Genomic DNA, 14,807 nt, shown 5'->3' on the forward strand with positions numbered 1-14,807 from the left:
GAATAGTTAGACAACTTTAATCCATGCAAGGTATGATCTAAAGATGTACACCATAAAAAAAAAAAAAAAAACAACCATTCTTCCGTATAAAGGATACAATCTGAACCCATCATATTAGCACTAATGAATGTGATGTTCATTTGCTAGTTTTGCATGGCAAGGGCTATTTGTCTGTCTTGTTATATGTAGCAAAAAGTAACTCCCAGCAATGCTATATCTGATTTGTGAAAAAAAAAAGGTATTCTGATGTCAAAGAATATAAAAGATGTTTTAATGCTGAAGCTTAGGAGCATCCATATATTATATATATTTGGGTGGGAAAGTTTGGTTTTTTTGGGGTAAAGGAGAATGTTTGTTAGCATGAGTCCATGCTTAGCTATGTGTTGAAGTGATTCTTTATCAATTAAAGCCTGATTGGCCAGAACCGTGAGGACAGCTTGTGACAAGTATCGAGAAACTGAGAAACATACACTATGTTACAGCGAGTTACGTGGAAAATTTATATCCTCAATTCAAACTTGTACTTTATTCATATCAAGCACAAATATTATTACGGATCCCAATGAAGTACCTCACTTCCTCCGATTTATCTCGAGAGAAACACAGAGAGAGGGAGAGGGAGAGATACCCATGGCCTTTTGCGCTTTCATGGCACCCCTTTTAAGTGAGTGGTCCCCGAGAACCAGGTATATTTGCCCCAACAAAAAGTTTAACTCTTATATGAATATGTGCCACAATAAATTTTGATTTATTAATGTTGATAAGAGCTAGATTTTGGGCCTGTTTGATTGGAATATGTTACATTATAGAATAATGTAGTGATTTTTAAAAATTATTTATAAAAATAATAATAATTAAAAAATAATTTTTATTATATCTGATTGGTGAAAAAATTATTTTAAAAAATGATACTAAAAAAAAATTATTACGTTTAGTTAGAAGTAATTCTATATAAAAATATGATTAAATTTATAAATATGGCCATTAACATAAAATAATTCTAATATTAGGATCGTATTGCTTTCTCCAATTAATTTTTATATAATGACTATGCTTACATAGTCATTTGCATAATATTATCTTTTTTTTATAAAAATTATTTATTGAATGAATCTGAGAAGACATCAAAATAAATTCAATGATTACATACGTACTTTATTTTCTGAATTTTATCCTTCTTGATATTTTTATTATCATTAGAGCTGATCATGGGTCGGAACTTGGACCTAAATTTTATTCATTTTTAATTAGGCTTCAGGTTAGGCCAATATAAAATTTAATATTTTTTAGATGCAAACCCGACCCATGATCAGATCTGATTGTCATCATTGTCTCATTAAACATCTTATTTAAATATGCTGCATCTCTTTTATATATGCTATCTATTGACGGTATGTTTGTCAAGTATGAATTACTACCACTCAAAATTTTATTAAATATCAACCCCTATGATATTTATTTTATATTTTTTCTTTGAAAAATAATAGAGGGCCCGTTAATTCTTTTATCATCTCTTTTTTTTATTAATTTTTTATACCAAACATAATAATCTGATATGTGATTTATTTTTCCATACTAGATTAACTCTAAGCGAACATACCTATTTTTCTATCTTTTGCTTTTTCCCTTATGGATTAATTTTTGGATTAGCAATTGCTAACAAAAGGATGTCCTATTGCTTGACTAAGAATCTTGTAGGATTAAAAAAAAAAAAAAAAACATCAAGAAGTGGCATGGGGTTTATAGCACTTCATTATTGTTCATTTTTTGACATGCATTATGATATCATCAATCACAAGGTCCATGGGCATCTTTGAATTTGAATCTATGACTTATAGTTTAGGTAGATGGATTTATGTTCATGTATGAACGTCTTAATGCATTCATAACTCAAATTATGCACCCGATAAGTTAAATCTTTAAATTTTATTATAGTGCTTCTTAAAATTTATGTGTGATAATTTTCCAAATTTTTTTGCCATTCACTATAGAATGAATGTTCTTATTTTTCTCATAGAAATTGATTACAGCTAATGAAAAAGCCCAACTACATATGGCAAGTACTGTATTTTTGATAAAATTTGAAGGTTTTAACTGATATTCTGCAGCAATACCTGCTATGATGGTTCAATACATGGACCCTAATTTGATAATTTGGGTAAAAGTTGAGCACTATTATCTATATTATGTATTGAAGAGTTTTGCTACAGTACTTTTTTATAATATTTTATTATAAAAAATATTTAAAATATTATATATTATAATTTTTATTTATTTTATTTTTAAAAATAATATTTTTATATATTTTTCTCCTTCTTCCTTCTCCCCTAGCGGCTCCTTCGCCTCCCTCTGCTTATGGCTTCTCTATGCCCACTATCTCCCCAACCCCCCACCAACATCTGGGGGTCCTCCACCCTCTATCCATGCATGTTGCCCCCTCTCCCCCTTGACATCCGTAGCTCCTCCACCTTTGATGGCCCATGGAGAAGCTTTTTTGAAAAAAAAAATGAAGTTAAATTTAATTATAAAACTTACTGCTATCAATTTAATGTTGAAATAATCTTCATCTTTAAAATATTTAACGCACCAGCCATGCGCACTTCAATCAATTCAAATCCGAGTGGTCCATATTTAATCCGACGATCAAAAATACAGAAATAGTAAAAAGACTAAAATATCTTTTGGAGCACTGTAATAAAATAATAAAATATTATTTTTAAAAAATAATAAAATATATAAAAAGCTAATGTGTAATAACATCAGGATAATTTATAATAAAATATCATAAAAGAGTACCATAGTAAAATCCTATTATTTTTTCTTCTTTCTTCTGCATATGCCTGTGGCTTCACCGTGCCCAACCACCCCCCACCTCTCCGGCCTTCGATGCCATCTCGGCTCCTCCGCGCTCCACTCCCCAACCCCCCACACCTCCTTCGTGCCACGACCCAGCTCCTCGAGCCTCCTCTGCCCCTCTGTGCATGCCCCACCTCCCAGCTCATGCCTCCTCCACTCTTGGTTCTGCACCCCCGCTCCTCCGACGTTCGTTGCTACTTTGTGCCCCCTAACCCCCCCTCCCCCCACTCTCGATGGTCATAATTGCTCTTCGCCACCCCCCCCACATCCCACCCCTGGCGGCCATGTGCCCACCCCCAACCCTACGCGCCCCCCGCCCCCTAGTACCCCCGGTGTCTCCCATGGCCCGTGGCTTCTCCGCGCCACACCCCCCAACCCCTGCCCCTCTATGGCTTCTCTATGACGTTGTTGCTGCCGCCACCCCCCAACCCTTGGTGCCCGCAGCTCTTCCATGTTCACCCCCTTTCGATGGCCCACGAAGAAAAAGAGAAGATTTTTTGAAAAAAATAATTTAAATATGACATGAAATAATCTTAGTGTTTGAAATATTTATCGCATCAGTCATGTACATGGGTACTCTACCAAGCTGAAATATGAGTAATCCATATTTAATCCATCATTCAAAAAAAGATAAAAAGTAAAAATACTAAAATACCATTTGGAGTACTACAGCAAAATCCAAAATAATAATAATAATAATGAAATATTATTTTTTAAAAAATAAAAAAATATATAAAAAATTAATATGTAATATCATCAGTATTCTTTATAATAAAATATTATAAAGAAGTATCGTAGCAAAATTCATTGAAAGAGTATAGTTAATACCCCTTTAGCGAGACACCTCCCTCCCTCCCTCTTTCTCTCTCTCCCTCTCTTTCTCTCTCTCTCTCTCTATCTATCTATCTTTGCAGGTTTTATATTTTTCCTGCTCAGATTTACATGTAGTGTAATTCATAGTCTTTTGAGTCTGGTGGCGACTACTGGAATAGGGGACTTGAAGCCAAATATTGATGACATGGATTGAATCCTCCCTAGTGCATGCCCCTTTAAGCTTATTTTGGAGCATTCATACAAGTTTAGTTGGATGTGCTCACATTCCAGCTTTGCTATCTGCATGTTACGGATACTTGTGATGCTTTGGTTTGTAGGTATCGAGATTTTGTGAAATTTGTTACACTTTGGTCTGCGGCGAGGAGTTTTTAATGATAATGTGATCATGCTTATCTGATGGGATTTCAAGAAGATAAGTGATATAAATAGTTCATAACAATCTTCTCATTCTTCTGTTTTTCTGAGCAAAACATTGGACCGAGTCCGGTTAAACAATTGTGGATGTCATATTATTTTGGATGTTTATGTTTACACTTTACTGACGAGCCGGCCGAAGTGACAAAGTATTCTAGATTTTCCATATTATCTTACCATGTTTTCAGACACATATCCTTGTATTATGAAATCGTTGTGATTTACCTAAATGATCAATTACCAGATATTGGTATAATGCAAACATGATTTTTTTTTTTTTTTTTTTGAAAGGGAAGCAGCAGAGAACTACCACGTCCAATTTTTATTAGGAAGGATTACAAGAATATACAAGATGAAAGAGGGAATTAATGGAGAATAGGAAGAAAGAAATACAGCAAAGAGGTAGGTATCCAACTCTCCGTTATAGATTTATCTGCATTCTAATATTGATCTAGATAAAGCACCTGTTATAAGAAAACTCGTACAAACATGGATTAGTGCTGCTTCTTGTACTTTCTCCTTTAATTGTAACAGCAATGGAAATTTGAAGCTTAACATAAGACTTCAGCTCATTCTGTTGAAAATCCAAGCAAAACGCCTATATAGCTGTTGACTAGGTATACAACCAGAGATTATACTTGCTACGCTGATGGTGGATGTTCCAATCCTTTTATACAAAAATAAGCTGTAATCCATTAACACTGGCCTAAAAGAGCCAGCGATCGGCAACCTCCACCTGATCCCTTGCCCAAGATGACTTCCTGAAAGGTGACGAGAAGGAAGGTGAGCTCCGATTCGACATGGAACGATGCCGAGATGGCAAGTTCATCTCGATGCCTCCCCTGCCCATGCTTTTCTTGTCATCCTTGCGTCGGATTGGTGGAACTGGAAAGCAGCCCTGTGAAACCACAGCAACCTCATGAGAGAAAGCATGGATTTTAGACTGAAGAATCTGGTGACCACGGCGCTTGGATGGCGAAGCTGAAGCAGAGCGAGCAATGCTGGGGGACTGGAAAGGGGATGGAGGAGTGCTGTAAGGAAGGGGACTGAGCTTTGGCCTCAATGGGGAGGTGAAGATCCTGGGGGATTGGGATGGAGGTGTCATGGAAGGAGGGGGGCTGAGCTTGGTTGTCCATGGTGAGGAAGTGGTGGACTGGGTGTCAGGCTTGGGAATTCCTGGTTGGATCTCCCACTTGAATGGAATGGATCCTGGCCTCTTGAAGGATTCATCCATTCTCATCCCTATCTCCCAATCTCTCTCCTATGGTCTCTGGCCACCAAATGATCGTTATTTCCTTTATAGAGGTCTTTAGGAGTAATCATGGGAATTATTGTTGGCGAGATTGAAGGCAGATAATTGAACAAAATGAGTTGGTGGCAAAAATTTTCGGGTCTATCCTTGACTTGAGACATCTGATAGAGAAAGAGACAAGCCGTATCCGTGGCCGTTAGCATGGAGGATGCTTACGGGGACAGGAAAATTACATAGATATGCGGGTATCTACAGCTAAGTTTGCAGTTGACTTGGAACAATAGTGGGGCCAATGCCTGCCCAGTATAGGCGGCGGACTGAGCGGGAGTTCGATACGTAAACTAGTTTCTAAACTGGTTTAGGCGCAATCGGTTATAGGTTTGGCCAAATTAGCTTCAGCGTACTAAAACTTGGCACATTTATGATATATAAAAGAAGGGAAATTTGATGAATGGTTATGAAAAAAATTTGATGGAGAGAGGAGGTTGGGATGTCACTGTCTTGGAAAAGAAAACTGAGATGTGGATTATGATTTTTGATTTTCATTCAGAAGTTCTGTTACAAATTACGAATTAGAACAAACAGATGATTTAGATGATTAACTCAGTGAATCTTTTTTTTTTTTTTGCAAATATGTTTAAATGACTCCATAAAGAATGGTCCAATAGTGGATTAATTTTTGTAGGAGGCAGACTTGCTTTTAGCCCTTGTAAATCTCATTAGCTTTTATCTAGCACAACTCTTTTATCTGCAAATCATGTTACTTTTTCATTGATGGTGATTATAAATTTTATCATGCTACCATCAACGCACATAAGATAGCTTTGTATAAGATAGGAAAGCTTAATAGGTCATTTGGATCTAAGATGCATCGAACAAGACATAGTTAGATTCGGTGGCCATATATTATTTGACTATCTTATTTGGTTCCAGTGGCACAGTAGCAGGCTCAGGCATTTAAAAATTTTTTTCAAAATATTCTAGCATATCGAAATCCTAATATCCAGGAATCCTTAATAATAGCAATCAAAGCAAAAATTTAAATTAGCAGGATAAGAAGAATACCTGTAGCATTAATTTTAATTTTCACTAGACGTCCACATGATCCATACAAGAATCAAACCAAGGACAGCGCTCCTTCACCTGTCTTTAAGAGTTCTAACTATTAGAACTTGACCAGCCTCCAACAGATCAGACCTCCTCCAGACTTGAGTCTGGACATCTTAAAATCTCTTTTTGATCTTAACCTCTTTCTTTAGGATCTCTTAAACTCTTTGTCCTAATAGATATAGGTTTGTCTTAAAAGAACAAGCATTGTCCTAAAAGAACTAAAGTTGTAAGAAAGAAGGAAGAAGCTAGAGAAACAAACCTAGAAAGAATTCCAAATGCTTGGAATGCCCAATGCCAAGGCCTTTTCATAGGAGATATAGGGGCGCATGAGAAAGAGTCACAACTCTTCTTCATGCCCCTAAGATGTATGCATGTCCTGAGAAAGAGATCCTTCAAGCAGGACTCTTTCCAAGGGATGCAACACTTCATTCTCCCCACACACGTGTGTTGATCAAAGGGCATTTTGGCATCCGTCCTCCTTCAGATAAATCTGAAAAAATACCATACGAATTCTCATTTAAAAATTAAATTCAAAAGGCATGTTTATCTGATAGATGATGCACTGACGCCTCCTTCTGTACATCGCAGAAGGATTCTTTCATGCGAAGAGTCGCGTAACTTTTTTCTCGCACGTGCACCTCTCTTCCAGATAAGTTTCCACACCAATTCAAAGTTTTTTTCACATTTTGAAAAGTATGCCAAGGAAGTTAAGTGACTGATCTTCATACCATATGGGTCAGAGGCCCAAAGCAGAAGGACTTTAGTCCTTTTGCATGCCAAAAACAGAGAGCGCGTGTGCTCCTCTCAAAATTGCGCCAAGAGTCCTTCTACATCAAGAACTCTTATTTTTGGTGTGCCTCCAGATGGCTCGATCTAATCCAAATACTCATCAAATTGGATTAGCCAAATAGCAAGGTTTGAGATCAAATTTGATCTCCCAAGGGGCTAGGGTTAGCTACACGTGCTAGCATGCTTACAGGCTATCCGGTTGGATCCAAAATTTTAATTAACCATATCAAATGGATCCTTGGCCAATTCTCTAATATGTGTGACCTATTGGGTTTCATACATCTAGCCAGTATAGGTCCAAATACAAGTTGACCTAATTTGATTGGACTCTTTTTAATCGATTAAGGTCCAAATCGTACTAACCCGAGTTCAGTAATTAGAATTCTTTTTAATTAGCGATCGAATTAAACTCTTTAATTCGATCAAATCTATAAGTCAAGATTGATGTCTAGCAATATATCATGATTATCTAGAAGATATGAAATTTGATGAAAATATCAAATATACCCTTCAATGATAAGTTATCATGTAATTCAATCCTTCGATCATCCCGCATCCTGAATATATTCATGAGTATGAAATTATATCAAACTCAAACACATATTCTTATTGATTCTCCATTAATCAATGATGACTCTAATAAAGTATTAAAAAAAAATTTTAATCTTCATTCTACTTTGGCTAAAGAATTTCTGAGTCATTTAGAGATGAGAATGCATAAGATGTCATCTCTTCTTATTAGGAGTGATCGATTTCTTGTTGACCGACTCACAATCTCCATACACATTCCACCATATGCAGAACATCCTGTACATATTTTAATACCATATTTGGGTATGAACCAAAATATAGATTCATGTGCATAAGATTCTATGATCGTCTCAGATCTAAAGATCACTTGCACAACTCTCACTTAGAGAATCATCTTTTAATATGCAAGTATGACTCTATAAGATGTTCTCTATCAGTGAGTCAATTCAGTAAACTCATTTCTTAACAAACATCTACATCTTTGTATTAGTATCTCACACAAGTGACTTATGAAATCAGCCATCTTTTCCATCGAACATATATAGGATGTGTCAATTTATCCAGAATATTGATCTCCGACTCAACGTTCTTACGATTAGAAATATTTAAGATTAAAATTTTAAAATTTTAAATTTCACAGGCATAAACTCTTTATAGCCCTAAAACTATTGTTCTAAACCATGAGGTTCATCATAATCTTAAACACAATAAGATGCAACTATAATGATGAATCAATGCCTCATTTCATTAACAAATGAATAATGCCATTATATGAGTTAGAAGTTTACAAAAAAAAATTTCATCACATCACTCATGTAATTAGCTTATAAGACACTCTTCTTTCAATCTCTCACTTACACTAAAGTCAATTGCTTTTATATCTCAATCCCATACAATCGAGATAGCGATCAAACAACTGCTGTGGTATGGCCTTGGTGAATAGGTCCACTATATTATTCTTAGTATCATCTCATTCTAAGATAATATCTTATCTTTCAATAATTTTTCGAACGAGGTGGAAGCATCTAAGGATGTGCTTGCATGTTTAATAAGACCTAGATTCCTTGGCTTAAGCAACGACCTTAGTGTTATCACAATAAACTAGCATTGATCATTCTATCTCAGAAACCACATTCAAATCTATGATGAATTTCTTCTCCAGATAACTTTTTTAGTGGCTTCACTAATAGCAATGTACTCTAACTCTATGGTTGAGTCAGTTACAGTCTGCTGTTTGAAACTCTTCCAACTCACTGCTCCACTATTTAGGATAAACACATATCCTGATATTGACTTACTATTAGGATTGGCAAAATATAACCCAATCCGTCAATTTGACCCATGTTCGATCTGCCATAAACATGTTTGGATTTAGGCTAAACAGGTTGGGTCATAAATAGATCGACCTATTTAATCTATTTAATAATTGAATCGAATTTAGATTTTAGATATTCGACCCATTTAATCCATTTAATATTCAGGTTGGGTTGAGTCAGATAACTCATTTAGTATATTTAACCTTTTTCTGATCCATTTAATCCGACCTATTTAACCAGTTTAACCTATTTAACCCGACCTGTTTAACATGTTTCTGACTCATTTAATCTGACCTATTTAACCCGTTTAATATGTTTAATCCATTTAACATAATTTGACTTATTTAATAAATAGATTAAACAGATCGGGTTGGGTTACCTGTCTAATAAATAGATCGATTTCAGATTTAAATTTTTGATCTATTTAATAAATAGATCGGATTTAGATTGACGATTTTCTGATCAAACCCATATTGATCCGATCTGTTTATGATCCAATTCGATCCGATTGCCACCCCTACTTGCTATCATCTGAATCAGATTAAAAACTAGAATTTGTATATCCTTCTAGTTTTATCTTCGATCCTTCATAAATTAAAAAAATATCTTTAGTCTTTCTCAGATACTTAAAAATATTTTTCACAGCTTTTCAATGATCCTCCCCTGGATCAGTCTAAAACCTGCTAGCTATACCTAAAGCATAAGCAACATCAAGTCTGATACATAGCATGGCATATATGATCAATCCCATAGCTGAACCATAAGAGATCTCACTCATTCTCTTTCTCTCCTCAGGTGTCTGAGGATATATTTTCTTGAAAAGATGTATGCCATGTCTTACGGGCAGGTAACCTCTTTTACTTATCTCTATGTTGAACCTCATCGACATAAGATCTATGTACCGAGACTAAGATAAGCCTAACATCTTTTTATATTTATCTCTATAGATTTTAGTACCCAGTATATAGGATGCTTCACCTAAGTCTTTCATGAAAATTTTTTTTAATAGCCAAGTCTTGATCGATTGCAATATTGAGATATCATTCCTAATGAGTAGTATGTCATCGACATACAGAATCAAGAAGATAACAGCAATCTCACTTGTCTTCTTATACACACAAAACTCATTCATATTTTTGATAAAGCCAAACTTTTTGACTGTCATTTCAAAATGGATGCTCCAACTCTTCAAAGCTTGCTTCAATCCATAAATTGACTTTCTCAGCTTGCATACTTGATTTACTCTTCTACTTAAGACAAATTTCTCTATCTGAATCATATAGATATCTTCCTCAAGATTACCGTTAAGAAAAGTGGTCTTGACATCCATCTGTCAGATCTCATAATCATAGTATGCAGCTATAGTAAGCAAAATTTGAATGGACTTGAGCATAGCCATTGGTAATAAGGCTTTATCATGTCAATTTTTTATTTTTGTTTGAAACTCTTCACCACCAACCTAGCCTTTTAGGTTTTCACTTGACCATCTGCTCTAATCTTCTTCTTGAAGATCTATTTGTACCATATTGGGATCACACCCTCAGGAGCATCAACCAAAATCCACACTTGATTGGTATACATCGAGTCCATCTAGAATTTCATGGCATCCAGCTATTTGTTAGAGCTTCTACTTATGACAGCTTTCGAATAGGTCTGTGGATCATCATCCTCAATGATGTTGATCTCATTATCATTTTCAATGATAATCTATACCTCAGAGGTACTTGTCACACTCTATCTAACCTTCAAAGAGAAGGTGTGTATTGTAGATGTACCTTATCCTTGAATACCTCTGGTTAAGGATCAATCTGTGGATCATCCATAGGTATTTTCGGAATGGTTTGTAGGTTATGAACTTATTCGAGTTCAACATTTCTCCCACTTGCTCCTTCTTGGATAATTTTTTTTTAAGAAAGTGGCATACCTACTAACAAATATCTTTTATTTAATAGGATGGTACAAATAATATCCCATACTCCCTTTGGAATAATCTACAAACCTATACATGTCTGATCTAGTACTAAGCTTATATCCAAATTTTTTTTTAACATATGTCAGACAGTCTCATATCTTAAGATACTTAAGATTAGGCTTCTTTTTTCTTCATATCTTATATGAAGTGCTAGCGATAGATTTTGAAAGCATCCTATTCAATACATATGCAGTAATTTTTAGGACATATCTTTAGAAAGATATTAGAAGATTCGTGAAGCACATCATAGACCACACTATATCCAATAGAGTATGATTCATTCTTTCTGCTACACTATTTAACTATGGTGCATAAGAAGATATCCATTGAAAGAGAATACCTTTATTCTTAAGATGATCATGAAATTCACTGAATAAGTATTCTCTTTCTCGATCAGATCGAAGAATCTTGATACTTTTTTCAGTTTATTTCTCGATCATGCTTTGATACTTCTTGAACTTATCAAAGGCTTCGGATTTATGTTTCTTCAAGAACACATATCTGAATCTTGATAGATCATCTGTAAAAGTGATGAAGTAGAAGTATCCTCCTTCGACTTGAGTTATCATCAGTCCACATACATCTGAATGTACTAGGGCTAACATCTCCCTTGCTCTCTCTGCATGTCCAGAGAATAGAGTCTTGGTCATCTTACCCATAAGACAAGATTCATAAGTTTCCAATGATTCATAATCATAGAGGTCAAAGAACTCTTGTTTGTACAACTTATTTATCCTTAACTCACTAATATGATCAAGGCGGCAATGTCAGAGATATTCACATATTTTTTCTTTCTTTTCATATTTTTATCAATATGAAAGATATTTTTATGGAGTGCAATGATTAGAAGATTGTTATCAATATAACCACTGTCATTGATTTGAAAGAAACATGGAGCAACTATTATCCATTAATTTTATTTCATAATCTTATTTTAGTAACAAAGATACATAAATAATTTTTTTAATGACCTTAGGCATGTAATAATATTCTTCTAATTCTAAAGTCTTATCCAAAGACAACTTGAGCATACAAGTTTCCACAATTTTTACGCTAATGGATTTTTCACTTGATTCGAAAAGCTCGAGGTCACCTCTTTCAACCCTTTGATATTTTGTAGTCGCAGTAATGAATTGTAGATATACGAACCACAGGTGGTATCCAATATCCAAGTATCAGAGTTTGAGATATTCAATAAAAAATATGTCTGTCTTATATACACATCTTTTGGTACAATACTTGCATCCTACTTCAAACTTGCAAGATAATTCTTGTAATTATTCTTTCAATGTCCTAACTTACCATAAAAATAATAGGTAATGTTTGAAATAATATTATTTGCTTTCTTCCTTGTGAAGATGCTACCATTCTTGCTCTGTTTTCTATATCTCCTTAAGATTAAGGAGTATGGAATGAGGATTCAGATTATTATATTACCTCCGTTACTCTTTGCTCATAGAGGCTAACATAATACCTTTGACAGCCATGTTGTCAGACTACCATTTCTTATATATGGCCTGATCCTCCTCAGAAGCATCTTCACTGATCGGACCAGGATCAAAAATTTTCAAAACATAGGAGATGTTCTCTTATGCAAATCTAATTCACAAGCTCCTCAATCAATCCATATAATTCGGATTGATCAATTTATTTTCATCAATGACACCATGTAGTAAGAGTGAAGTTGTCATAATGTAGAATTAAATCTACATGAATTAAGAACAATAGTATAAGCAGACCACTTATGATGATATGCATAACTAGATGAGGTCTTCTGTCTAGTTATATCTTCTACTATTTTATCGGATACCATAGCCCTCACTTATGGTAAGTGAGAAATCTTAATCTGATTTCTTAGTAGGGTTGAGACCTTAATTCCTCAATGAAGCCTTGTGGATATCATAATAAACTATATTGAGTTTAAAGATAGAAAATTCTTTTCAATTGCATCTCATGTAATTCTCAACATATTCCTTGTCTTTAAAACACTCATAGTCTTGTAGATAAAACTATAATATTTCAATTAAGTCAGATCCTTTATTTTCATACAGTTATATCTGAAAAATATTGCTCTTGTGGATATCACAATAAAGTAACATATCCAAGATATGCTGTAAGCATCTAATATGCACCAAGATAATCTCATATTAATTTTCATAGTAAGCTTTATAGATATCACAACAAACCTACTATGATTTTTGACAGAGTATTGGCTTAGTATGAAGGATGGTTTATGTAGTGATTTTAACACCAAGCATCCCAAATTCGAATTGACTTGACCTAATTGGTCAGATAAATGTAAGATTGGTGGGAAGCTCCTTATACTTTCGCAACAGTCTTAATTAAATAACCATCGCTTCTGAACATTTGCTTTAGACATCAAACGATCTATCATTTTTGAACTCGAGCCACTTTTGGTTTTTCATCATTGCGACTTAATATAATTTTTTTGAGGGTTTTATGGTCTCATGCATATTCTATCTTAACTATTCATAGTGGTGCATAATTATATTTAAATTATGACAATATAATTTAAAGTAATGCATCTAAACATATCTCTAAGATAGATTAGGATTTGGATGTTCAATCAGACTCAACTCTTTGCTCGACTTGAACCAAACCAAAATTCTAACTTATCACAATCAACATCACATTCTAACCTTTGATTGTATTCATCAAGGTAGGCTCTGATATCACTGTTGGATTTTGGTGGTGCAATGGAAGGTCCAGACGTTTAAAATTTTCTTTCAAGATAGCCTAGCGCACCAAAATCCTAATGCACAGGAATCCTTGATAATAGTAATCAAAGTAAGAATTTTAATTAGCAGGATAAGAAGAATATCTGTAGTACTAATTTTAATTTTTACTAGATATCCAAGTATTCATTCTTCAATGATGATCCACATAGGAATCGAACCAAAGATAGTGCTTCTCCTTTACTTTGCTTTAAGAGTTCTAACCCTTAGAACTCGACCTGCCTCCAACTGATCCGACCCTCCTCCAGATCTGAGTCTGAACCTCACAGAATCTTCTTTAGGCTTTGACCTCCTTCTTTAGGACCTCTTAAACTCTTTGTCATAATAGGTATAGGTTTGTCTTAAAAGAACAAATCTTATCCTAAAGGAACTAGAGTTGTAAGAAAGAAGGGAGAAGCTAGAGAAACAAATTTGGAAAGAATTTCGAATGCTTGGAATGCCCAACACCAAGGCCTTTTTATAGGAGATATAGGGGCATGAGAGGACGAGTTACAACTCTTCTTCACGCCCCTCATGTGTGCGTGTCTTGAGAAAGAGATCCTTCAAGTAGAAGGACTCTTTCCAAGGGACGCAACACTTCATTCTCTCCATGCGCGCATGTTGATCAAAGGGCATTTTGGTGTCCGTCCTCCTTCAGATAAATCTGAAAAAATACCATGTGAATTCTCATTTAAAAATGAATTCAAAAGGCATTATTATTTGATAGGTCATGCCTCTTTCTGCCCATGGTAGAAGGACTCTTTCACGCGAAGAGTCACGGAACTTTTTTTTCATGCACGAGCCTCTCTTCCAGATAAGTTTCCACACCAATTCAAAGCATTTTTCATACTTTGAAAAGTGTGCCAAGGAAGTTAAGAGACTGATCTTCGTGCCATATAGGTTAGAGACCCAAAGATAGAGCACGTGCGCTCCTCTCAAAATTGTGCCAAGAGTCCTTCTACATCAAGGACTCTTGTTTTTGACGTGGATGAGGCTTG

The 14,807-nt window shown here is 35.0% G+C and overlaps 1 protein-coding gene across 1 annotated transcript; it reads right to left on the reverse strand.

Moving 5' to 3' along the window:
* Positions 1-4,406: 4,406 nt before the first annotated feature.
* On the reverse strand, positions 4,407-5,370 carry LOC105038425 (uncharacterized). The gene has a single exon (XM_010914236.3). The coding sequence runs from the start codon at positions 5,342-5,344 to the stop codon at positions 4,811-4,813; it is 534 nt and encodes a 177-aa protein (XP_010912538.1). The 5' UTR covers positions 5,345-5,370; the 3' UTR covers positions 4,407-4,810.
* Positions 5,371-14,807: the final 9,437 nt, after the last annotated feature.

This window comes from Elaeis guineensis, chromosome 1, assembly GCF_000442705.2.
Source record: "Elaeis guineensis isolate ETL-2024a chromosome 1, EG11, whole genome shotgun sequence".
NCBI classification, from domain to species: Eukaryota; Viridiplantae; Streptophyta; class Magnoliopsida; order Arecales; family Arecaceae; genus Elaeis; species Elaeis guineensis.

Coding starts and splice junctions, on each gene's coding strand:
- LOC105038425 (XM_010914236.3), bottom strand. CDS start 5,344: ATGAGAATGGATGAATCCTTCAAGAGGCCAGGATCCATTCCATTCAAG.